The 27,345-nt window shown below is 47.2% G+C and overlaps 1 protein-coding gene across 1 annotated transcript in view; it reads left to right on the top strand.

The window, feature by feature from the left end:
- The first annotated feature begins 10,004 nt into the window (after positions 1 to 10,004).
- The window catches only part of EML5 (EMAP like 5), a 335,723-nt gene continuing 318,382 nt past the window's right edge, over positions 10,005 to 27,345 (top strand). Inside the window, 1 exon segment of the mRNA XM_082242783.1 lies at positions 10,005 to 10,376. Coding sequence (XP_082098909.1) covers positions 10,180 to 10,376 — 197 coding nt within the window. The 5' untranslated portion in view covers positions 10,005 to 10,179.

Here is a 27,345-nt window from a genome sequence, read left to right as displayed (position 1 = left end):
CCCTGCAACCCCTGTTGTTATGCCCCTGTCCTGTCCTGAAGACTTCAGCAATGATGGGGTGACATCATTGGCAAGGCAAGTTGTCCACGGACAAAGATTCCAGAGGTCTTCAACCCCAAAGGATGCTCAGTGATGGGTCAAGTGGAGGTGGATTCATCCAATCTCTTCATTGATGAAGGTCGGACAGAGGTGCACACACTGGCCCAACACCTTCTAAGCTGTTAATGGTTGTACAGTGGTGACCATCCAACGAAATTCCACTCCTTTTAAATTGGAATGCCCTAAATACTCTCCTAAATTCAAGCTCATGTGATGCATTGGGTCTTCTGTCCTATGGAGTAAATTATTTTTTTTGGGGTGCCCACATCTACTTTTTGGTGATAAAGACACTTCCCAGTGGGTCCATTAGTGGGATCATCACAAGGTCCCGAAGAGTCCAGCAATAATGTGGTGATGTCACCGGCAAGGCTAGTCATCCACAGGCCAAAATTGGAGAGGTCTTCAATTCTAAATAGAGTCCCAAGTGGGTCAAATGGTAGTGGATTCAGGTAACTTACAAAGGGCTTAGGAACATTTTTTTTTTACAATAGGAATTGTGAATGGGTGGGAGCTGGGTGAGTGCTATAAGATGGGAGGTTGACAATTTTGCCCAGAAAAGGGCAGTGGCTCTTGGGGGAGGAAGGAAATGACAAGTAGAAACGTGCAGAAGACATGATTTCTGATTTCTGACGGGATGAAGAGAAAATCCATTCTCTCGATTTAATGAAGGTCAGACAGCAGTGCACACACTGGCCCAACACCTTCTGAGCTGTTAATAGATTGTACAGTGGTGATGACCATCTAATGCAACTCTGCTCATTCTGTAGTCATGGAGGGTGTTGGATATCTCTGTAGATGAGTTGGCATCTCCACTAATTACCAAGATCCAAGGGATTCACCAGGTGACAACGCTGTTTGTAGGTGACCTGTAAAGAATATGTAAACCCAACACTTCATATTCCTGATGTGCCTGTTGTACCATATACTTGTATGAAAGTTTCCTGCTCTCTTTGTATTGCTACCTTTATGTAAAATCCCTGGTGTTCCTGCCAGTCCCTCTGCTTTCCTATAAAAACTCACCACTCATGAGTTTGGGCCTCACCTGGGGCATGAAAAGAAAGAAAAAAGAAGAAGAAAAGAGAAAAAGGAAAAAAACAAAAAAAGAAGAAAAAAGGAGAAAAAAGGTAAAAAACTAAAAAGAAGAAAAAAAGGAGAAGAAAAAAGAAGAAAAAACCTGAGAAAAATATAAAATAAAAAAAAAAACAAAGAAGAGAAAAAAAGAAGAGAAGAGAAAAAGAAAAGAAAAAGAAGAAAAAAGAAACAAAAAGGAAAAAAAGGAAAAGAGAAAAGAGAAAAAAAAGAACAAAAAAAAAGGAAAAGAAAAAAAGAACAAAAAGAGAAAAAAAAAAGAGAAAATAAAAAGAAAAGAAAAAAAGAGAAAAAAGAAGAAAAAAGAAAAGAACAAAAAGAAAAAAAAAGAGAAAGAAAAAAAGAAAAGAACAAAAAGAAAAAAAAAAAGAAGAAAAGAAGAAGAAAAAAGAGAAAAAGGAAAAAACAAAAAAAGAAGAAAAAGGGAGAAAAAAGGTAAAAAAGAAGAAAAAAAGGAGAAGAAAAAAGAAAAAAGAAGAAAAAACTGAGAAAAATATGAAATAAAAAAAAAAAAACAAAGAAGAGAAAAAAGAAGAGAAAAGAAAAAGAAAAAAGAAACAAAAAGGAAAAAAAGGAAAAGAGAAAAGAAAAAAAAGAAGAAAAAAAAGGAAAAGAAAAAAGAACAAAAAGAAAAAAAAGAAAAAGAAAAGAAAAAAAGAGAAAAAAGAAAACAAAAGAGAAAAAAAAGAAGAAAAAGGAAAAAGAACAAAAAGAAAAAAAAAAGAAGAAAAAAGAAGAAAAAAAGAGAAAAAGGTAAAAAGCAAAAAAGAAGAAAAAAGGAGAAGAAAAAGAAAAAAGAAGAAAAAACTGAGAAAAATATGAAATAAAAAAAAAAACAAAGAAGAAAAAAAAAGAAGAGAAAAGAAAAAGAAAAAAAGAAACAAAAAGAAAAAAAAGGAAAAGAGAAAAAAAAAGAAGAAAAAAAGGAAAAGAAAAAAGAACAAAAAGAGAAAAGAAGAAAAAAAGAAGAAAAAAGGAGAAGAAAAAAACAAGAAGACAAAATTGAGAAAAATATGAAATAAAAAAACTGACCACTCTAAGCAGGAGAGCACAACATGGTCAGTTCCCCAGCTGTATAGGGACCTTAGCCTGCTCTCCTCCAGTGATTAAATTTGTCCTGACACAACCCCCCGCACAGACATTCACTAGGAAGATCAGTGTGCTGCTGTTTTTCCTAATTTACTAAAACTGGTGCACACAGAATCTAGTGCAGCTGTGCATAGTAACCAATCAGCTTCTAACTTGCTGGCTAGCTTGTTTAAATCGCATGTCAAATTGGCCCGATATAAACGGGGGCTAAAACCTGGAAGCTGATTGTTTACTATGCACAGCTGCACCAGATTCTGTCTGCACCAGTCTTAGTAAATCTTCCCCAAAGTCTCACAACTGATCTCACAGATCTGGAAGAAATAAACAAAGCGCACCAAGATTCAAGAAGAATACACATGACCAATGGATTTGGAGTTTAGACAATGTTTGTTTATCCCGGAGTTCAGCTTTAATTTTTATCTGACTAAGCTACTTGCCTGAAATTTGTTGGATAGGTTAGTTCCAATGATCATTAGCTCCATCTAGTGGCCAAAATGCGGTATCATTTTCTGAATGGCCTCAATGAGAAAATATACTGCATTTTGGCCACTAGATGGAGCTGACGATCATTGGAATTAATCTATTACTGAAAATATGGGGAGAATTTGTCCAGCCTGTACTAAAGTTTCTGACATTCGTCCAACGGATGTTTAATAAACATGCTTCTTATTGTTTCTCTTATTTGTTCTTAATTTTGTGTGTATTTGATTATTTGTATTTATTTGCATTTCTTTTTTCTTTTTTTGGCTGTTGTTTTCTGAAAGAAAATACAGAAATTATGAAAACGAATGAGGTGCCTGTTTTTTTTTTTTTTATATATATATATATATATATGAACAGGTCCAGAACCGGTCCAAGCCCATTGCAAATCTGACCTCCAGCCTTCACTTGTACAGTTTTACAGGCTTCTCTCCTGCACTGAAATTGCTTACTTAGAGCCTGCCTCATTTCCTGGCTGGAGGACTTCCAGCATCATCTAGCTCTTTCCTCCCCAAGTATAGCCCTGGGCCTATCCCTGGCCCATCCCTTTTCGATTTTTTGGACTTCAGCTCTTGCAATCATGGAGGATCAGCAAGAACTCCCACTCCTCCAAACTTGCACCTGTCCATGAAAACATTTTTGATATTTACATAACTCCTCCCAAGTGCCAGCCAATCGGGACTGAGAGCTCTTGAGAGGAGTACAGAGGCAGGGTGCTGTGATGTTTTCAGGAAGCTATGTAGAACCTCCCACCAGCCAAGTTCTGCCTGCATTGCATAGAGAAGCACATAGACCCATTGATGACAAATAAAATAATGTATATAATGGAAATGGAAAGGTTTTAATAAAAATCATGTAGGATTTTATATAATAGTGAATGCAGCAAAAAGGGTTGGGAACACTCACACCTCCCATCTCCAAGCCTAGTGGAAACAACCAGAGCCTATGGAGAGGTAAGAGTTCTGCTAGAGACCCCAAGAAATATAAGCCCAGGTGACTCAGTACACCAGGCTCCACCTATAAATAAAAGAAAACTTATGGATGGCCTGGCCCTCTAAGATTCAATGTGGTGAATGTGTCTGGAGTTGGAGCTCTTATAGAAAGCGCATTTCTGGAAGTTTTTGAGAGATCGCCATATGTCATCTGGCTCCGGGACTAATGATCCCCCCCCCCCCCCCCCGCCGTCCTGGGCTCTGATTGCTCCGGCAGCACCATCATCTGCTGTGTTCTCTAAATCTTCCTCACGATAGCGGCCCAGGGTCACATGACTCGCCCGATCTCTCACATTCAAGGAGATGAAAAGAGAGAATGAAATAATAAAATCCCATTTAATCCTTAACTGAAAAGAAATACATTATTAAGGTCATCTATTATCCAGGGGCCCCCGGCTGACTACGCCAGATCTGTCCTCGTATCCTACATTCACATGACAGATTTTTTTTTTTTTTACACGGCCGATACTTTCTAAAGCTGAAATAATGGACAATGCTTAAAGATATTAACTTTTCCCCAAAATCCTGTACGTGAACTGCAAATAATATTTATGAATATACTGTACAGTATACATACAGCCCTTCTCCTTAGGCGGATGTATCTGAGCTACAGTTCTCATCCTGGGGGAAGATATATTACTGCACACTGATCACTTCCTCCCAGTAAATCTATTGATAGACAGTTCAGCCAACCACGCCCCCATCTGAAATGGATTATAGTAGCTAAAAATGTCAGTTTAGCTGCATGGTCAATGCAAACTGTATATACAGTACATATATACAGTATATATATATATATATACAAAATATGTATTGACTGATATGTATATACATATTTACAGTAAATGTACGTATATTCAATATGTATATTGACCATAATATATGTGAAGTATATGTAAATTAATTATATCTACCTATCTATATATTATTATTATTTCAGGTACTTATATAGCGCTGTCAATTTACGCAGCGCTTTACATATACATTGCACATTCACATCAGTCCCTGCCCTCAAGGAGCTTACAATCTAAGGTCCCTAAATCACATTCATAGTAGGGTCAATTTTTATACAGGATCCAATTAACTTATCAGCGTGTCTTTGGAGTGTGGGAGGAAACCGGAGTACCCAGAGGAAACCCACGCAGACACAGGGAGAACATACAAACTCCAGGCAGGTAGTGTCTTGCTGCTAGGTGAAAGTGCTAACCACTACACCACTGTGCCGCCCTCTATATATATATGTATATACACAGTATCTCACAAAAGTGAGTACACCCCTCACATTTTTGTAAACATTTTATTATATCTTTTCATGTGACAACACTGAAGAAATGACACTTTGCTACAATGTAAAGTATTGAGTGTACAGCTTGTATAACAGTGTAAAATTGCTGTCCCCTCAAAATAACTCAAAACACAGCCATAAATGTCTAAACCGCTTAGCAACAAAAGTGAGTACACCCCCTAAGTGAAAATGTCCAAATTGGGCCCAATTAGCCAATTTTCTCTCCCCGGTGTCATGTGACTCGTTAGTGTTACAAGGTCTCAGGTGTGAATGGGGAGCAGGTGTGTTAAATTTGGTGTTATCGCTCTCACTCTCTCATACTGGTCACTGGAAGTTCAACATGGCACCTCATGGCAAAGAACTCTCTGAGGATCTGAAAAAAAGAATTGTTGCTCTACATAAAGATGGCCTAGGCTATAAGAAGATTGCTAAGACCCTGAAACTGAGCGGCAGCACGGTGGCCAAGACCATACAGCGGTTTACCAGGACAGGTTCCACTCAGAACAGGCCTCACCATGGTCGACCAAAGAAGTTGAGTGCATGTGTTCAGCGTCATATCCAGAGGTTGTCTTTGGGAAATAGATGTATGAGTGCTGCCAGCATTGCTGCAGAGGTTGAAGGGGTGGGGGGTCAGCCTGTCAGTGCTCAGACCATACACCGCACACTGCATCAAATTGGTCTGCATGGCTGTCGTCCCAGAAGGAAGCCTCTTCTAAAGATGATGCAGAAGAAAGACCGCAAACAGTTTGCTGATGACAAGCAGACTAAGGACATGGATTACTGGAACCATCTCCTGTGGTCTGATGAGACCAAGATTAACTTTTAGGTTCAGATGGTGTCAGGAGTATGTGGCAGCAACCAGGTGAGGAGTACAAAGACAAGTGTGTCTTGCCTACAGTCAAGCACGGTGGTGGGAGTGTCATGGTCTGGGGCTGCATGAGTGCTGACGGCACTGGGGAGCTACAGTTCATTGAGGGAACCATGAATGCCAACATGTACTGTGACATACTGAAGCAGAGCATGATCCCCTCCCTCTTCCTATCCAGTCAAATCAGTCCCCTCTCTGCCTGCTTAGTCCCAGCAGTGAGTCCCCTCTCTTCCTTCTGAGTCCCAGCAGTGAGTCCCCTTTCTTCCTGCACAGTCCCAGCAGTGAGTCCCCTCTCTGCCTGCACAGTCCCAGCAGTGAGTCCCCTCTCTTCCTTCTGAGTCCCAGCAGTGAGTCCCCTTTCTTCCTGCACAGTCCCAGCAGTGAGTCCCCGCTCTGCCTGCACAGTCCCAGCAGCGAGTCCCCTCTTTTCCTGCTCAGTCCCAGCAGTGAGTCCCCTCTCTTCCTTCTCAGTCCCAGCAGTGAGTCCCCTTTCTTCCTGCACAGTCCCAGCAGTGAGTCCCCTCTCTGCCTGCTTAGTCCCAGCAGTGAGTCCCCTCTCTGCCTGCGCAGTCCCAGCAGTAAGTCCTCTCTCTTCTTGCTCAGTCCCAGCAGTGAGTCCCCTCTCTTCCTTCTCAGTCCCAGCAGTGAGTCCCCTTTCTTCCTGCACAGTCCCAGCAGTGAGTCCTCTCTCTGCCTGCTCAGTCCCAGCAGTGAGCCCCTCTTCCTGCCCAGTCATGGCAGTGAGTCCCCTCTTCCTGCCCAGTCCCAGCAGTGAGTCCCCTCTCTTCCTGCTCAGTCCCAGCAGTGAGTCCCCTCTCTGCCTGCGCAGTCCCAGCAGTAAGTCCTCTCTCTTCTTGCTCAGTCCCAGCAGTGAGTCCCCTCTCTTCCTTCTCAGTCCCAGCAGTGAGTCCCCTTTCTTCCTGCACAGTCCCAGCAGTGAGTCCTCTCTCTGCCTGCTCAGTCCCAGCAGTGAGCCCCTCTTCCTGCCCAGTCATGGCAGTGAGTCCCCTCTTCCTGCCCAGTCCCAGCAGTGAGTCCCCTCTCTTCCTGCTCAGTCCCAGCAGTGAGTTCTCTCTCTGCCTGCTCTGTCCCAGCAGTGAGCCCTCTCTTTTCCTGCTTAGTCCCAGCAGTGAGTCCCCTCTCTTCCTTCTCAGTCCCAGCAGTGAGCCCCCCTCTCTGCCTGCTCAGTCCCAGCAGTGAGTCCCCTCTCTGCCTGCTTAGTCCCAGCAGTGAGTCCCCTCTCTGCCGGCTTAGTCCCAGCAGTGAGTCCCCTCTCTGCCTGCACAGTCCCAGCAGTGAGTCCCCTCTCTTCCTGCTCAGTCCCAGCAGTGAGTCCCCTCTCTTCCTGCTCAGTCCCAGCAGTGAGTCCCCTCTCTTCCTGCACAGTCCCAGCAGTGAGTCCCCTCTCTTCCTGCTCAGTCCCAGCAGTGAGTCCCCTCTCTTCCTGCTCAGTCCCAGTAGTGAGTCCCCTCTCTTCCTGCTCAGTCCCAGCAGTGAGTCCCCTCTCTTCCTGCTCAGTCCCAGCAGTGAGTCCCCTCTCTGCCTGCTCAGTCCCAGCAGTGAGTCCCCTCTCTGCCTGCACAGTCCCAGCAGTGAGTCCCCTCTCTTCCTGCTCAGTCCCAGCAGTGAGTCCCCTCTCTTCCTGCACAGTCCCAGCAGTGAGTCCCCTCTCTTCCTGCACAGTCCCAGCAGTGAGTCCCCTCTCTTCCTGCACAGTCCCAGCAGTGAGTCCCCTCTCTTCCTGCACAGTCCCAGCAGTGAGTCCTCTCTTCCTGCCCAGTCCCAGCAGTGGTCCCCTCTCTTCTTGCACAGTCCCAGCAGTGAGTCCCCTCTCTTCCTGCACAGTCCCAGCAGTGAGTCCCCTCTCTTCCTGCACAGTCCCAGCAGTGAGTCCCCTCTCTTCCTGCACAGTCCCAGCAGTGAGTCCTCTCTTCCTGCCCAGTCCCAGCAGTGGTCCCCTCTCTTCTTGCCCAGTCCAAGCAGTGAGTCCCCTCTCTTCCTGCTCAGTCCCAGCAGTGAGCCCTCTCTCTGCCTGCACAGTCCCAGCAGTGAGTCCTCTCTTCCTGCCCAGTCCCAGCAGTGGTCCCCTCTCTTCTTGCACAGTCCCAGCAGTGAGTCCCCTCTCTTCCTGCACAGTCCCAGCAGTGAGTCCCCTCTCTTCCTGCACAGTCCCAGCAGTGAGTCCCCTCTCTTCCTGCACAGTCCCAGCAGTGAGTCCCCTCTCTTCCTGCACAGTCCCAGCAGTGAGTCCCCTCTCTTCCTGCTCAGTCCCAGCAGTGAGTCCCCTCTCTTCCTGCACAGTCCCAGCAGTGAGCCCTCTCTCTGCCTGCTCAGTCCCAGCAGTGAGTCCCCTCTCTTCCTGCACAGTCCCAGCAGTGGTCCACTCTCTTCTTGCACAGTCCCAGCAGTGGTCCCCTCTCTGCCTGCTCAGTCCCAGCAGTGTGTCCCCTCTCTTCCTGCCCAGTCCCAGCAGTGAGTCCACTCTCTGCCTGTTCACTGGCTCAGTCCTAGCAGTAAGCCCTCTCTTTTTCAGCTCAGTCCCAGCAGTGAGCTCCTCTCTTCTTGCCCAGTCACAGCAGTGAGTCCCCTCTTCCTGCTCAGTCCCAACAGTGAGCTTCTCTCTTCTTGTCCAGTCCCAGCAGTGAGTCCCCTCTTCCTGCTCAGTCCCAGCAGTGAGTCCCCTCTTCCTGCTCAGTCCCAGCAGTGAGTCCCCTCTTCCTGCTCAGTCCCAGCAGTGAGTCCCCTCTCTTCTTGCACAGTCCCAGCAGTGGTCACCTTTCTGCCTGCCCAGTTCCAGCAGTGAGTCCCCTCTTCCTGCTCAGTCCCAGCAGTGAGTCCCCTCTTCCTGCTCAGTCCCAGCAGTGAGTCCCCTCTTTTCCTGCTCAGTCCCAGCAGTGAGTCCCCTCTTTTCCTGCACAGTCCCAGCAGTGAATCCCCTCTCTTCCTGCACAGTCCCAGCAGAGAGTCCCATCTCTTCTTGCACAGTCCCAGCAGTGAGTCCCCTCTCTGCCTGCTCAGTCCCAGCAGTGAGTCCCCTCTCTGCCTGCTCAGTCCCAGCAGTGAGTCCCCTCTCTCCCTGCCCAGTCCCAGCAGTGAGTCCCCTCTCTGCCTGCTCAGTCCCAGCAGTGAGTCCCCTCTCTCCCTGCTCAGTCCCAGCAGTGAGTCCCCTCTCTTCCTGCTCAGTCCCAGCAGTGAGTCCCCTCTTCCTGCTCAGTCCCAGCAGTGAGTCCCCTCTTTTCCTGCTCAGTCCCAGCAGTGAGTCCCCTCTTTTCCTGCACAGTCCCAGCAGTGAATCCCCTCTCTTCCTGCACAGTCCCAGCAGAGAGTCCCATCTCTTCTTGCACAGTCCCAGCAGTGAGTCCCCTCTCTGCCTGCTCAGTCCCAGCAGTGAGTCCCCTCTCTGCCTGCACAGTCCCAGCAGTGAGTCCCCTCTCTTCTTGCACAGTCCCAGCAGTGAATCCCCTCTCTTCCTGCACAGTCCCAGCAGAGAGTCCCCTCTCTTCTTGCACAGTCCCAGCAGTGAGTCCCCTCTCTGCCTGCTCAGTCCCAGCAGTGAGTCCCCTCTCTGCCTGCTCAGTCCCAGCAGTGAGTCCCCTCTCTCCCTGCCCAGTCCCCGCAGTGAGTCCCCTCTCTGCCTGCACAGTCCCAGCAGTGAGTCCCCTCTCTTCTTGCACAGTCCCAGCAGTGAGTCCCCTCTCTTCTTGCACAGTCCCAGCAGTGAATCCCCTCTCTTCCTTCTCAGTCCCAGCAGTGAGTCCCCTCTCTTCCTTCTCAGTCCCAGCAGTGAGTCCCCTCTCTTCTTGCACAGTCCCAGCAGTGAGTCCCCTCTCTTCTTGCACAGTCCCAGCAGTGAGTCCCCTCTCTTCCTGCACAGTCCCAGCAGTGAGTCCCCTCTCTTCCTGCACAGTCCCAGCAGTGAGTCCTCTCTCTCCCTGCCCAGTCCCAGCTCTCTGTGCCTTCTTTGCAGTGACTCTGTCCCTTTAATTGCCATCCAGGCAGGCTATGGGAATAGGAAGAACATCCAGGCCCTCCTATGATTGGCCCAGCCTCCCTTCCATCACCCCATCTCAGCCAATCGCTGCCCTCCAGGCGGTGCAGGCAGGAGGCAGGCAGGGATCGGTCTGAGCGGACTGGAGGCGTTCAGCACCAAGGACAGCGGCCAGCAGCACCATGCGCATTGCCTGCAGCAGCTTCTCCCCGACCAGCTCCGGATAATCAGCCTGTCCTCCCCCCCCCCATACTCATCTCTCCGACCCTGTCCTAACCCCAGGGGGGAGATGACAGACAGGACTGCCCCCAACTGCCACCTCCGCCTGGAGTGGGTCTACGGCTACCGGGGCCACCAGTGCCGGAACAACCTCTACTACACGGCGGCCAAGGAGATCGTCTACTTCGTGGCCGGAGTCGGGGTGGTCTACAACACCCGGGAGCACAAGCAGAAATTCTACATGGGCCACAATGACGATATCATCAGGTAGGAGGGGGGCCTGGGGGGCAACAGTAGGGGGGGGGGGGGCAGGGGGAAGCTTCCCAGGGCATAAGGAAGAAGGGGCACAGAGCAAAAAATAAAAACTCTTATGTTGGCCAAAACTGCTGCTCTAATGAGCCACCTTGATGATTGCCTTTCACCTGTAGGGTGCAACCTGAAATGTGTGCTGGGGGGGTGTTATGGTGTTGGTGCAACAAAATCCCCCAGAGGTAAAGGGTTAAGCCTGCCTTGGGATTATAGAAAAGCCCAACCTACCCCAGAGTAAGTCTGCTGTGTCAGGGCTGGATCATCAGAGACATCCCCGAATAGGGACAGATGGGCGATCCGTAGTTGCCACCCATGTTTAAAGGGTGAAGCTTGCCTAGGGATTACGGAAATGTCCAAGCAACCAGTGATGTGTCAGGATTGGAGAGAGAAACACCCCAAACAGGGACAGATAGGTTGCCACCTTGGGGGGACCCAAATATGGCCCCATAATTAAAGGGTTGATCTGGCCTCGAGATTATTAAAAGTCTAACCTACCCCAGAGTAGGTCCGGTGTGCTGTTTCAGGGCTGGATCATCAGAGACATCCCCGAGTAGGGCCAGATGGGCTGCCGCCCTGGTGATCCGTAGTTGCCACCCATGTTTAAAGGGTGAAGCTTGTCTAGGGATTACGGAAATGTCCAAGCAACCAGTGATGTGTCAGGATTGGAGAGAGAAACACCCCAAACAGGGACAGATAGGTTGCCACCTTGGGGGGGACCCAAATATGGCCCCATAATTAAAGGGTCGATCTGACCTCAAGATTATTGAAAGTCTAACCTACCCCCAGAGTAGGTCCGGTGTGCTGTGTCAGGGCTGGATCACCAGAAACATTTCCCATAAGGGAAAGATCTGCTGCCGCTTTGGCGGTTCAAAGTTGCCACCCATGTTAAAGGGGTTAGGTTTGCCCAAGGATTACCGAAGGTCCAACCTAGCCCAGATTAGGTCTGCTGTTTCAGGGCTGGATCATCAGAGACATCCTCAAATAGGCACAGATGGGCTGCCGCCTTGGCAATCCATAGTTGCCACCCATGTTTAAAGGGTGAAGCTTGCCTAGGGATTACGGAAATGTCCAAGCTACCTCAGAGTAAGCCTAGAGTGATGGGTAAGGATTGGAGAGAGAAACACCCCAAAGAGGGACAGATAACATTAAGGGAAAGATCTGCTTCCGCTTTGGCGATCCATAGTTGCCACCCATGTTTAAAGGGTGAAGCTTGCCTAGGGATTACAGAATGTCCAAACTACCTGGAGTGATGTGTCAGGATTGGAGAGAGAAACACCCCAAACAGGGACAGATAGGTTGCCACCTTGGGGGGACCCAAATATGGCCCCATAATTAAAGGGTTGATCTGGCCTCAAGATGATTAAAAGTCGAACCTACCCCCAGAGTAGGTCCGGTGTGCTGTGTCAGGGCTGGATCACCAGAAACATTTCCCATAAGGGAAAGATCTGCTGCCGCTTTGGCGGTTCGAAGTTGCCACTCATGTTAAAGGGGTTAGCTTTGCCCAAGGATTACCAAAGGTCCAACCTACCCCAGAGTAAGTCTGCTGTTTCAGGACTGGATCATCAGAGACATCCCCGAATAGGGACAGATGGGCGATCCGTAGTTGCCACCCATGTTTAAAGGGTGAAGCTTGCCTAGGGATTACAGAATGTCCAAGCTACCACAGAGTAAGCCTGGAGTGATGTGTCAGGATTGGAGAGAGAAACACCCCAAACAGGGACAGATAGGTTGCCACCTTGGGGGACCCAAATATGGTCCCATAACTAAAGGGTTGATCTTGCCTCTGGATTATTGAAAGTCTGACCCACCCCCAAGAGTAAGTCCGATGTGCTGTGTCAGGGCTGGATCACCAGAGACATTTCCCATAAGGGAAAGATCTGCTGTCTCTTTGGCAGTTCAAAGTTGCCACCCATGTTAAAGGGGTTAGGTTTGCCCGAGGATTACCGACGATCCAAGCTAGCCCAGATTAGGTCTGCTGTTTCAGGGCTGGATCATCAGAGATATCTTCCAATAGGCACAGATGGACTGCCGCCTTGGCGGTCTGTAGTTGCCATCCATGTTTAAAGGGTGAAGCTTGCCTAGGGATTACAGAATGTCCAAGCTACCTCAGAGTAAGCCTGGAGTGATGTGTCCGGATTGGAGAGAGAAACTCCCCAAACAGGGACAGATAGGTTGCCACCTTGGGGAACCAAAATATGGCCCCCATAATTAAAGGGTTGATCTTGCCTAAGGATTATTGAAAGTCTAACCCACCCCCAAGAGTAAGTCCGGTGTGCTGTGTCAGGGCTGGATCACCAGAGACATTTCCCATAAGGGAAAGATGTGCTGCTGCTTTGGCGGTTCAAAGTTGCCACCCATGTTAAAGGGGTTAGGTTTGCCCAAGGATTACGGAAGGTCCAACCTATCCCCCACATTGGGTCTGCTGTGTCAGGGCTGGATCATCAGAGACCTGAATAGTAACAGATGGGCTGCCCCCTTGGCGGTCTGTAGTTGCCATCCATGTTTAAAGGGTGAAGCTTGCTTAGGGATTACAGAATGTCCAAGCTACCTCAGAGTAAGCCTGGAGTGATGTATCAGGGCTGGATCACCAGACACACCTCAAACAGGGACAGATAGGTTGCCACCTTGGGGGAGCCCAAATATGGCCCCATAATTAAAAGGTTAAGCTTACCTCAGGATTATCGAAAGTCTAACCCACCCCCAGAGTATGTCCGGAGTGCTGTGTCGGGGTTGGATCACCAGAGACTTTTCCAATAAGGGACAGATAAACTGTCGCTTTGGCAGTCCAAAGTTGCCATCCATGTTTAAGGGGCTAGGTTTGTTAGGGGATTACAGAAGGTCTAACCTACCCCACAGTAAGTCTGGAGTGCTGTGTCAGGGCTGGATACCAGAGACATCTCTGAACAGGGACAGATGGGCTGCTGCCTTGGTGGGACAAATTTGCCACCTAAATTAGGTTACATTAAAGGGTTAGGCCACCTACATTAAAGGGTTAAGTCTCCCCATTGATTACAGCATGTCAAACCTATTCCAGAGTGACCCCGGAGTGAGGTGCCAGAGCTGGAACACCAGTAACACCGCAAGCAGGGACAGACCTGGCCCCCATAATTAAACGGCTGAGATTGGCTTGGGATTACAGAAAGCCCAATCTAGCAGAGTAAGTCTGCTGTGTCAGGGTAGGATCACCAGAGGCATCCCTGAATAGGGACAGACGAGTTGCCACGTTGGCGGTCTGAAGTTGCCACCCATATTTAAAGGGTTACGCTTGCTCAGGGATTACAGAAAGCCCAGCCTAACCTAGAGTAGGGTTGGAGTGCTGTGTGAGAACTGGATCACCAGAGACATCCCCAAACAGAAACAGAAGGGCTGCCACCTCGAGAGCCCAAATTCTGCCCCCCAAATTGAAAGGGTTAAGCTTGCCCAAAGAATACAGAAAGCCCTGAGAGTAAGTCTGCTATGTCAGGGTTGGATTACCATAGACATCCCCGAACAGATAGGCTAGATAGGGTAGGGACACAGAGGAATAATAGAACTCTTATATTGGCCTAAACTTCTCTGGGAAATGAGCCACCCTGATGATTGCCTTTCCCCCGTGGGGTGCAACCTGAAGTGTGTTGGGAGGTGGGTTGGTGTTGGTGCAACAAAAATCCCCCAGATGCAAAGGGTTAATCTTATCTAGGGATTACAGAAAATCCAGCCTACCCCCAGAGTAAGTCTGGAGTGCTGTGTCAGTGTAAGGGCTGGATCACCAGAGACGTTCCCGAACAGGGACAGATGGGCTACCACCTTGGCTGTCCAAAGTTGCCACCTATGATTAAAGGGTTAGGCTTGCCGAAGGAATACAGACTGTCCAACCTAGCCCAAAGTAAGTCTGGAGGGCTGTGCCAGGGCTGGATCACCAGAGACATTCCTGAACAGATGATCCACTGACCGAAATCCCCCCACCAGATAGCGCCCCCCTCCCAAAAAAAAAACAAACAGTAGCTTAAAATTTTAATTTGGTAATTGATCAGCCATTCCCTTCTCTTGGGGTATATACCACCTTAGTGACTGGTTACTAAGACCTTCTGCCGAGGCAGTTCCAGTCACTGACCAGCAGGGGCCACTTTATCTTTAATGAATAAGCACCTGTAGTGTGCAATGATATGCTGTACAAAGGAGGGCAACATCATTCAGTTTGAGGAGTCGTATCTTCCCCTGTCCCTGAGAGGTAGGGGCAAAATAAATGACATTTATTACCATGGAGGTCCCTCTCCAGAGATCCTACGCTTATATCATTATCATACTGGCTGTCTTGGATCCTTGAAATATCACGTTCTGGATATAGATGTCCTTGGAAATGTCCCTGTTTTTCAGCACCTACTTGGTGGATTGTGTCATCAACATTCTATAATTTATGTAACATTGGCTCCTAAGATAATATTTATTATAGGATACCATGGGTTCTCAGGATATATATATATATATATATATATATATATACACACATATATATATATATATATATATATATATATAGATATATATATATATAGATATATATATAGATATATATATATATATAGATATATATATATATATCTATCTATCTGTCTGTCTGTCTGTCTGTCTGTCTGTCTGTCTGTCTATCTATCTATCCAGATACCTTAACTGGATCTATCTATCATTTATTTTATTGTGGCACTACAAAGCTCTATTGAGAATGACAAGCTTAGTGCATTGACTGAGCAACATTGAAAAATAATTAAAACATATTGACAGCTGAATCCTCCCCTTTCAGGTAGATAATAGAGGACATTATCAGAACCTTGCACGGTATCTCTGGTCATGTCTGCCTATACTGACTAATAGAAAGATGTATATACCTGATGCATTTGTTCTTACTCTCCTTTATTGTGTAAAGGATGTATATATTAAAATTAATAGTGGCTGAAATGTAATGTGTGAGTTGATAAACCTGTATTAATAGCCCTGATCTGCAGAAGCTCTTAAGACCTCTTAATGGTTAAATAAGGCATGCCAAAGTGGTCCCTCGGGTAACATTATTGTATGTTATTATGGCATACTGGCCTGTATGCTTTATGTGTATTTACAGCTTGATGAATCAAGGCCATTGAGTGCAAAAAAAGCAAAAAAAAAAAAAAATTGGAAGCATCTGCTTTTAAAGCGGAACTAAACCCATCAATTTAATGGTTTGAAAAGGCAGTTACGTTCCTGGCAATGCTAACTGTCACATTTGCTTGTGCTCTCAACCAAACTGTCAAATGGCTGGTGTCATAGCTGATCACATGTGCAGCACCATGGCACTTACAGAACAAACAGAGGCTAACATGGCAGCTTCCTTGGCTGAAAAGGATAGGAGGGTTTAGTTCCGCTTTATAGATCTGTACTTGCAGTGTTAAAGCAGCTAATATGTAAATTAGCAGCTCTCCAGTCAGAGCTATGCATCTGCGGTCAACTCCTCTACTATGCCATGCTGGCTGAAAGGCAAAGCTCATGCATGAACAAATCAGGGAAAGCACCCCAGTGCATCATGGGAGGTAACCTTTAGGCCTCATGCACACTGGTGTCTTGTAAACCTGTTTATCCTGACAGGAGAAAATCAGCGTTCTAAACTCACCTAAGCTGCATTTTTTTTCAAAACAGTTTAGGTGTCCTTGGAAGTGGCCTCGATCGTCCTCTTCTTGGGTCCCTCTTTGGCTCTCCTGGACCCTCCCTCCTGTTGAGTGCCCCCACAGCAAGCAGCTTGCTATGGGGGCACCCGAGCCAAGTCACAGCTCTGTGTGTCCATTCAGACATGGAGCCGTGACCTGGCCTCGTCCCCTCACTCTCCTGAATGGCTGATTACTTTGATTGACAGCAGTGGGAGCCAATCGCCCTGGGCTCCTGTCTCAGCCAATGAGGAGGGGAGTCCCGGGTAGCTGGGACACTCCTGCAACATTGCTGGATAAAGATGGGCTCAAGTAGGTATTAGGGGGGCTGCTGCACAGAATGCATAGAATGTATTAAAGAGGAAGTAAACCCTCCTCTGACACTTGTACCTATAGGTGATCCTATATTAAGGCTTACCTATAGGTACTGTAAATATCTCCTAAACATGTACCGTTTAGGAGATATTTACCTTACATGCAGCCAGTGATGTCACTGGCGCATGCGCTCTGAAGGAACGGCCGCTGGTGCCGTTTCTTGAGAGTCCCGTGCCATGACCGTCGGCTCCCGCGTGCGTGCGCGCGAGTGACGTCACCGCGGGTCCGGCCAATCAGATGGTCGGATGCCGCGATCCCGGAAGACGGGCGACTGGACATTTCGCCCATCATACAGGTAAGCGGGCGGCACGGCGGGGGCTCGTTCTTAGGTAAGTATTTCATAATGAGCTAGTATGCGATGCATACTAGCTCATTATGTGTTTGTCTTGCAGGTTGCAGCAAAAAAAAAAAAAAAATGTTTCGAGGGTTTACAACCTCTTTAAGAAAAAAAAGAATATAACCTTCTGCCTTTACAATCCTTTTAATGCATTTTCTGCATTAAGATTAAAAAGCCTTCTGTGTGCAGAAGCCCCCCTAATATTTACCTGAGCCCCATCTAGATCCAGCGATGTTGTAGCAGTGCCTCAGCTGCCCTAGACTTTCCTCCTCATTGGCTGAGACAGCACCATTGAGCCACTGCTGTTAATCAAAGTCAGTCAGCCAATAAGGAGAGAAAGGGGTGGAGCCAGGCCACGGCTCCGTGTAGGGGCTGACTGGCAACTTTCAGCCCAGGGGGCAAGTACAAACCAGAGGCCCATGGTGCAGTGACTCGGCCCCCTCCCACACTCCCTATTCCCTGCCTCCTCCTGACCCCCATTCCAGACTGAAGCTCTGCTCCAGGTGCTCTCTACTCACCAGTCAAATCCGGGTTCCCCCGGCCTGGCCAGCAAAGGCTTATTGGGGGGACCTGGGAAAGCTTCCTTAGGACTGGCCGGGGGAGGAGAGTCTCCGGTGGGGCATGGAACCGGCCTCTGCTCAGACACAGTTTACATCATCCATTCTGGGGGAGAGGCCTGCGCTCTGTCCTTGACTTCATCCCGCACTCAGTAGGTCAGTGGCAGGGACTTTTTACTTCCCTTCACCAGGAATCCTTTAGGCAATGTCTCTGGCAGAAGCGGTGCAGCCTTTTTATGGGGCATCAGAGCAGCCCGGAAATTGCGTCCCTTCCCCCTGGCCCTGTCCTCCCCTGACTCCGTGTCTGAATGGACACACAGAGCTGCAGCTCGGCTAGGGTGCCCCATTAGCAAACTGTTTGCTGTGGGGTCACTCGGCAGGAGGGAGGGGCCAGGAGCACAGAAGAAGCACCCAAGAAAAGGAGGATCTGGGCTGCTCTGTGCAAAACCAACTGCAACAGAGCAGGTAAGTATAACATGTTTGTTATTTTTAACCACTTAAGCCCCGGAGGATTTGGCTGCTTAACGACCAGGGGGTATTTTGCGATTCGGCACTGCGTGACTTTAGTGGACAATTGCGCGGTCGTGCGACGCTGTACCTAAACGAATTTGGCGTCCTTTTTTTCCCACAAACAGAGCTTTCTTTTGGTGGTATTTGATCACCTGTGCGATTTTTTGATCATGCGCTATAAACAAAAAAAGAGCGTCAATTTTGCAAAAATAACAATATTTTTCACATTTTTTTATATGAAATTCCCCCCCCCCCAAAAAAAAATGTAAAAATCAAATTTTTTTAACATTTTCGGCCAATTTGTTTTATGCTACCTATGTTTGGTAAAAAAAATCGCAAAAAGCGTATTTTGATTGGTTTGCGCAAAAGTTATCGCGTTTACTAACAAAGGGAAAGATTTTTGTCATTTTTGTTGTTTTTTTTTTTAACGCGTAACGGCGGCGATCTGCGATTTTTTTTGCGGTACTGCGACATTGGGGCGGACAGATCGGACCCTTGACTGACATTTTTGACACTTTTGGGAATACCAGTGACATTTCTACAGTAATCAGTGCTATACATATGCACTGTTACTGTAAAAATACACTGGTAGTGAAGGGGTTAACTTTATTTGAGAGGGAGGGGCTGTGTGTGTCCCTAGGGGCGTGCTTTCTACTGTGATTGGCTGTGGCTTCAGCTGTATGAACGGTGATCAACGGTTCTACATAGTAGAACCGTATGATCATCTCTCATACACAGGGGAGAATGACAGGCAGCTTGTTTACACAAGCCGCCTGACTTTCTCCCTCTCCCCCACCGATCGCCGAGTGACCGGCGGACATCGGGTCCGCCGGTCACACGCGCGGGGGGTCCGTGACCACGCGGGAGCGGGAGCGCGCCTCCGGGGGCGCGCGCTCGCTCCCTAGACCCTCACAAGCAAGCGACGTAGACCTACGTCAGTTTGCCTGTGAGGGGCTGACCGCCGACGTAGATAGTCGTGCGGCGGTCGGCAAGTGGTTAAAGTGGTTGTAAATAGTGATCGACTGATATCGGTTTTTCGTTGCCAATACCGATATTTTAGCCATTGCATTTCGGTATCGACTGATATTGGCCGATATTTTCATACATTTAAACTAAATTTTTTTTTTTTTTTTTACTTGACAGGTACTTATAACTTGTACCTATAGGTAAGCCTATAATAAGGGTTACCTATAGGTACTGTAAATATCTCCTAAACTTGCATATTTTAGGAGATATTTACATTTCATGCAGCCGATGACGTTCCTTCAGAGCCCTGTGCTGTGAATGGCGGCTCCTGCGCGGGAGTGATGTCATCGCGCCCCCGGCCAATCAGATGGCCAGAGGACGCAAACCAGGAAGCAGGACATGTCAGCCGTGTCACCGCTGAGCAGGTGGCACTGCGTGGACTTCGTTCTAAGGTAAGTATTTCATAATGAGCTAGTATGCGATGCACACTAGCACATTATGCCAGTCTTACAGGGCTTTTTTTTTTTTTTTTTTTTGGGGGGGTTTATTTTATTTTTTATTTTTTGGGGGGTTTACAACCTCTTTAACTAGAGACTTTAGAATCACTTTAAAAAGCAGCAGTGTGGATGAGGTCTTATTTTGTTTTTTTCTTTTCTCCTCAGTAACAATTTAAATAGCAAAAGTAACTAAATTGTAACGTTTTGCTCAGGCGCCTGGCTGTCAGAGGCAGGGAGCTGTTTTAGGTGGTCGGTGTTTATTTTCACAGAAAGATCTTGTTATTAGTTATATTATAAATATTGTATTGCGGATATTTTTGTATGTGGTTGTTTTAGATACAAACATTTGTTTGCGTATTGCTTTGTTAACGTCGTGTTTCTTGCCAGGGATGCAGCAGGTGCCACTTATTGCACTCGGGTGTGACGGTAAAGCTGGCGTTTTGTATGATACGGTCATGTGATCTGTTGGGGTTGTCTTACCGTTGAGTGTTGCGTTTCACTAACATGTTTTGCATAGTATGCCCTGTTAGACTCGGGCGGATGAGTGCGACGTACTTCAGTACCAGTGGCTTGTGATACATCAAGTGAAATGCGTGGGGTGTTTCCTGGATCTACATCATCCGTCGTGAGCCTGATTAAGGAGCCTGCGCACAGAACCTTTCATCCTTAGAAGGCCTCTGTCATTAAAGCGTACCTCTGAGCCATACGCAGTAAAAGCAAATATGTACAGTATGTTTTTATTTTTTAAAGCGGCAATTCTATTAAAGCGGTAGTACAAAAAAAAGCCCCTGCAAGACAAATGCATACTAGCACATTATGAAATACCTTAGAACGAAGCCCCCACATGGTCGCCCAGACACCGCTAAGGGAGCTGTCATGTTCCCTCGGCGTCTCTTCCATGTACAGCGGCTCCGGCGCTGTTAGTGGCCGGAGCCGCGATGACGTCACTTCCGTGCATGCGCGCAGGAGTTCACTTTCCGGCAAGGAGCTCTGAAGGTCCGCCGGACCTTCAGAGCGTATGTGCCGCTGGTATCATAACATTACATTAAAAAAAGAGTATACATTTAAAAAACAAAAAAAATGTAAAAAACAATTAAAAAAGGGCTAATTCACACAGGTTCTCTGTTATGTGTGTGTCCACTAATAATGATTTTAGTGTAAATTTCGTGAAAATATTGTCTTAAAACATTCGGGGGGGGGGGGGGATGGGGGCCCTGCCAGGTAGGCTGTACTGGGCCCCATGGTTTACGAACAGCAGCTCTGTGCAGGGGCAATCCTGGGGGCGCACGCATGCCCACTCACTAGCAGGGAAGCTGATTCACGGGGACGGCGGCCGCGATTGCCGCCGGGCACCCGCGATCGCTCCCTGTGAAGAAAGAACGGCGGTCTGCTGTTGTAAACACGGCAGACCGGTGTTCCCTCTGGAATCAATGCAGAGCTCCTGTGTTCCTCCTATTTAGGAACACAGGCCTCTGTATTGATTTTACAAGCCCATCCCCCCCCACAGTTAGAAAACACTCCCCTAGGCTCACACTTAACCCATTGATCCCCCCCCCCCCCTGGTGTTAACCCCTTCCCTGCCAGTGTCATTATTACAGTAACAGTGCATATTATTAGCACTGATTACTGTAGTAATGTCACTGGTCCCCCCAAAAAGTGTCAGAAATGTCAGTTAGGGGTCCAATCTGTCCGTCGCAATGTCACAGTCCCGCTAAAAATCACTGATCGCCACCATTACTAGTAAAAAAATAAATAAGTAAATAAAAATGACATAAATCTTTCCCCTAGTTTGTAGATGCGATAACTTTTGCGCAAAGCAATCAAAATACGCTTACTGGGATTTTAACAAAAATATGTAGCAGAATACAAATTTACCTAAAATAATGAAAAAATTAGATTTTTAAATTTTTTTTATTGGGAATGTTATATAGCAGAAATTGAAAAATATTATTTTATTTTTTTCAGAATTGCTGCTCTTTTTTTCGTTTATAGAGCAAAAAATAAAAAATGGTGAAAAACCTTCTGTGCTGCAGCTCCCCCCTTTTTTTCTTACCTGAGCCCAATCCGATCCAGTGATGTGCACAAGTGCAGCGGCTCCAGCCACTGTCGCTCTCCTCATTGGATAGATCGATAGCAGCAGGAGCCATTGGCTTCCACTACAGTCGAGTCCAGCTCTCTGAGTCCAGCTGTCTGTATCAATGGGCACAGCAGCGGGACTCGGGAGCGAGCCTGCACGGGTGCCGTCAGGGAAAGCAGCTCTTCGTGGGGGCACCTGATGAAGCGGAGGAGCCAGGAACACCAGCAGGGCACCTCAGAAGAAGAGGATGGGGGCTGCTCTGTGCAAAACAATTGCACAGAGCAGGAAAGTGTAGGCATGTTTGCTATTTTTATTTTTTGTAAAACGAGTGTTTACAACCCCTTTAGTAACGGTTCACACATATGTGATGTCAGACATTGCATGTGATTCGGAGCGCACTGCTCTGCAAACCACATGCGATGTCTGTACATTGCAAATTCAGCCATACATAAATTTGCATCGCTTTCGGACCTGAGTTGCACTGGACCCTTTTTTGGTCCGCACCAGAATCGGATTGCATGGGTGTTCACACCTAGGCGATCTGATTCATGTCCGAACTGACAGTTCGCACTGCGATATGCGAACTGATCTGGGGGGTGTCGTTAACTTTGTATTGTCACCCCCAGCGATTCGCATATGGCAATGTGAACTGCCTGCGAGTTGAGTGCGATGCGGGAACCCGCAGTGGATTCGCAGGGTTCCCGCATCCCATATGTGTGAACCAACACTTAGGGCTCTTTCACACAGGCGTTCCTTTTTTTTTGCCCGATCAGGTCCTTTTTTTTTTTTTGTAAGGGCTCTTTCACACGGGCGGTCCGATCAGATCCGCCTGTCAGTTTTTTAGGCTGATCTGATCGGATCCTCCATGCAGCTCTATGGGGCAGCGGGTGTCAGCGGAGACACCTCCGCTGACACCCGCTGCCATCCACATCCGATCCTGTGCTGAAATCTGGACGGATGGAAACCCTATTTTTCCATCCATTCAGTAATCGGAGCGGATCGGATCTGATGAGAGCGGACAAGCGGTCCGCTCTCATCCGATCCCCCATAGAGGGCAGCGGGTGCTGAGACACCTCCCTCTCCGCTCTGCAAGCGGAGACGGAGCTGTCATCCGCCGGCTCAGCGGGGATCGCGGATCGATCCCCGCTGAGCAACACGGATCCGCCTACGGAGGCGGACCGTGTGAAAGAAGCCTAACGGACACGGATGACACTTGTGTCATCCGGTCCGTATGTCCGTTTTTCATCCCATCCGTTTGCGGATGAAAAACTGACATAATGCATGTCTATGTAAATACGGATGTCTGCGGATGACACCACTGACATCCGTTTTTGCTTCAGTTCCGTTTTTTGAAAGGAAGAAAAAATAGGGTTCTCCTCCGTTCAAAAAAACTGAACTGAACTGAACTGACAAAAAACAGATGTCAGAGGATGATCATCCGATGACATCCGTATTTACATAGAGATACATTATGTCCGTTTTTCATCCGCAAACGGATGGGATGAAAAACGGACATACGGAACGCCCGTGTGAAAGAGCCCTTAATTGTGTAAAGTGAGTTCACAATGTTTTAGAACAGATTGCAACAATGTTGAAATAATGAGATGTAAATTCATGCAGCCATGAGCCAGCAATCAGAAGTAGAAAATCAGCAGCTCCGGGTTCTGTTCTGTGTCAGATAATAATTGTTTAAAATGGGCGCCTTTAGGATGAATTTATAATGACATTGTAACACTCATCGGGAAAGTAACAGACTTGCCAAAATCATGTTATTTTAATCTTGCCCCTTCCCTATTGTAGTAGATGACCCTACATTAGCGTGCTTTAAAGCCCAACTCCACCTTTGTAGAATTCCTGCCCTCTCCTTCATGTAGTAGATGACCCCCAGTGCTTTAAAGCCCAACTCCAACTTTTTAGAAGTTGTGCCTCTTCCCTCTTTTAATAAATGACCCCCAGAGCTTTAAAGCACACCTCTACCTTTGTAGAAATCCTGCCCCGTCCCTCCCATAATAGATGACCCCCAGTACTTTAAAGCCCAGCTTCACCTTTGTAGCAATCGTGCATCTTCCATCATATAGTAGATGACCCCCAGTGCTTTAAAGTTCCACTCTGCCTTTGTAGAAATCCTGCCTCATCCCTCCCATAATAGATGACCCCCAGTGTAAAGTACAACTCTACTTTAATAAAAATCCCGCCCCTATTTTCATGCAGTAGATGACCCCCAGTGCTTTAAAGCACACCTCCAACTTTGTAGAAATTCTTCCCCATCCCTCCCATAATAGATGGCCCCCAGTACTTTCAAGCACAACTCCTCCTTTGTAGAAATCCTGCCCTTTCCATCTGTAGTAGATGACCCCCAGTGTTGTAAAGCACAACTCCACTTTTGTAGAAATCCTGCCCTGTCCCTCCAGTAGTAAATGACCCCCCACTACTTTAAAGTCCAGCAGATCAGGAGTTCCCAAACTGTGGGTCGGGACCCACTGGTGGGTCGCGAGCTGTGTTTGAGTGGGTCGCGATGAGCCAGAAATCACTAAGAGCGGACCCGCCTAAATTGTGCTGTGCGAGCCCGAGCAAATTACAGAGAGCCAGAGCAGTCAAATCGCAATGGATTCAGGACCCCACCCACGCAGTTTACGGAGGCTGGTCTGCATTTCCCGCGAGGAGGATACTTGCATCAGTGAGTACGTATGTGGGCTGTTATGTAGGTTATGTTCTTGGGGTGCAGAGCCAGCTCCTCGGCCCTGCTGGTGGCAGCGGTGGTGGCTAGACTGGCGGCAGGATTCTCTCAGCTATAGCAAGCAGAGACAGCAGCCTCTGTGTCATAGGAGGACCATGTGGCCCGGCGGGGTCAGGAGTTCATGGCAGCTTCTCTGACCCCCAGGGTCTGAAGGAGAAGATCCAGGACACCAAGACCAGCATAGAGCTCCTCATCATGGAAATTCTGTGTGAGGGTTGCTGGGCCCTGGAGAGGGCAAACAGGGGCTTCACCTTCACTGTGGACTGCTGGGAGAGGAAGGAGGGTGAGTGCCATATAGCCTTATATTTATTAATATATTAAGTGTATTCAATGAGAAATTGAAAAGTAGTAAATTGATATATTTTAACATCCCCCTCCCTTTAAAATATGCATTATTATTATTATTTGCATTTATATAGCGCCAACAAATTCTGTAGCGCTTTACAATATTCAATTACAAGCAAGTGGGTCCCGAAAAATAATTGTATTCAGAAGTGGGTCTCGGCCCAAAAAAGTTTGGGAAGCCCTGTAGTAGATGACTCCCAGTGCTTTAAATCCACACTGAACCTTTGTAGAAATCCTGCTCCATCGATCATGTACTAGATGACCCCCAGTGCTTTAAAGCCCAACTCCACCTTTGTGGAAATTCTGCCTATTCCCTCTTTTAGTAAATGACCCCCATTGCTTTAAAGCACACCTCCACCTTTGTAGAAATCCTGCCCCTACCCTCCCTCCCATAATAGATGACCCCCAGCTTCACCTTTGTAGCAATAATGCATCTTCATTCATGTAGTAGATGACCCCCAGAGCTTTAAAGTTCCACTCTACCTTTGTAGAAATCCTGCCTCATCCCTCCCATAATAGATGACCCCCAGTGTAAAGTACAACTCTACCTTGATAAAAATCCTGCCCCTATTTTCATGCAGTAGATGACCCCCAGTGCTTTAAAGCACACCTCCATCTTTGTAGAAATTCTTCCCTGTCCCTCCCATAATAGATGGCCCCCAGTACTTTCAAGCACAACTCCGCCTTTGTAGAAATCCCGCCCTTTCCATCGGTAGTAGATGACCACCATTGCTTTAACCGGTTGCCGACTGCGCACAGTATATTTACTGCGGCAGTCAGCCCCGGCCAGGCAGAGTGACGTAGATCTACGTCGCTAGTATGTCACTGCTATTAGAGCCAATAGCGGGCGAGCGCGCGCCCGCCTCGGCTCGTTCAGGGAGGAGTGCGGGCGTGTGACCGGCGGACCTGATGTCCGCCGGTCACACTACGATCGCCGGTACAGCGGGAGAAAGACAGAGCGGCTTATGTAAACAAGCCGCCTGTCATTCTCCCTGTGTAAAAATGCAGATCAGACGGTTCTACTATGTAGAACCGTTGATCTTTGTTTTTACACCAATAGCATTGTCCCACTACAGTTAGAAACACGCCCCTAGGACACACTTAACCCCTCCCTGTCCAATACAGTTAACCCCTTCCCTGCTAGTGTCATTTTTGCAGTAACAGTGCATATATATAGCACTAATTACTGCAGTAATGTCACTGGTAACCCCAAAAGTGTCAAAAATGTCAGTCAAGGGTCCGATCTGTCCGCCGCAATGTCGCAGTACCGCAAAAAAAATCGCAGATCGCCGCCATTACTCGTTAAAAAAAAAACCACCAAAAATGACAAAAATTTTTCCCTTTGTTAGTAAACGCGATAACTTTTGCGCAAACCAATCAAAATACGCTTTTTGCGATTTTTTTTACCAAACATATGTAGCATAAAACAAATTGGCCAAAAATGTTAAAAAATTTTGATTTTTACATTATTTTTTGGGGGAATTTCATATAAAAATGTGAAAAATATTGTTATTTTTGCAAAAATTACGCTCTTTTTTTGTTTATAGCGCATGATCAAAAAATTGCACAGGTGATCAAATACCACCAAAAGAAAGCTCTGTTTGTGGGAAAAAAAGGACGCGAAATTTGTTTAGGTACAGCGTCGCACGACCGCGCAATTGTCCGTTAAAGTCACGCAGCAAAAAATCGCAAAAAACCCCCTGGTCAGGAAGGGGGTAAAATCTTCCGGGGCTTAAGTGGTTAAATGACCCTTGGTACTTTAAAGCACAACTCCGCCTTTGTAGATATCCTGCCCCTTCCCTCATTTAGTAGATGACCCCCCCAGTGTTGTAAAGCACAACTCCACTTTTGTAGAAATCCTGCCCTGTCCCTCCAGTAGTAAAGGACCCCCCAGTACTTTAAAGTCCAGCATTGTAGAATTCTTGCCCCTTCCTTTATGTAGTAGATGACCCCCAGTGCTTTAAATCCACACTGAACCTTTGTGGAAATCCTGCTCCATCGATCATGTACTAGATTTCCCTCAGTGCTTTAAAGTACAACTCCACCTTTATAGAAATTCTGATCTATCCCTCCTGTAGTAGATGAGCCCCCAGTGCTTTAAAGAACGACTCTACCTTTGTAGAATTGTCATTTGCCTGCCTGTCATCTTTTCCGCCTGCAAAGCGGGGTTTTATTTGGACCTGTACTTGAATAGTTGTGATTGATTATTGTGATATTTAGTAACCTTTAATATTGAAACAGGAAATCCTGCCATATCCCTCCTGTTGTAGATGACCCCAAGTGCGTTAAAGAACAACTCCACCTTCCCTCATGTAGTAGATACCCTTAGTGCTTTAAAGCACAACTCTACCTTCTCTCTGGCACTGGCCACTGCAGACTGATGGATGTATGATCCAGTCCTGGTCTTGTTTCTAAGTTTAATGATAACCAGCATCATCCAAAAAAAACAGCCAAGCATTGGACAGATTTGTGAGCACACCCAGAAGTTTTGTAATTTTACAGTGGGCTTCAGATCACATTGGAGTGGCAGTCGGGATCGGTGATAGTGAATTAAAGCCCAGCTTCAATGTCACATGTGCATGCTCCCGTGTTCTCCCACAATGTAGTACTTACTACAGCCAGTCATCGGACCGGAGCACAGTCCTGGGGGATGGGGGTTGGGGGACTTACTAATCGCTGGATGTAAACCTTGGGGCTGCATTATGTGGCAGCAGGTCAATGTCAAAGGGACCAACTATCCCGGATTTGCTGGGACTGTCCTGCATCTTGGCCCTCGGTCCTGCCAATGGTTTGTGTCAGAGAATCAACTTTATTTGAGTTACTGCACATGCACAGTACCTCTATTGATTGGTATCTATTGGTATTGATTGAAGAC

The sequence above is a fragment of the Pelophylax lessonae genome (genome assembly GCF_965119305.1).
Source record: "Pelophylax lessonae genome assembly, chromosome: 13".
Lineage (NCBI taxonomy): Eukaryota > Metazoa > Chordata > Amphibia > Anura > Ranidae > Pelophylax > Pelophylax lessonae.
Note: the sequence above shows the minus strand (reverse complement) of the source record. Positions and strands in the feature narration are given on the sequence as shown.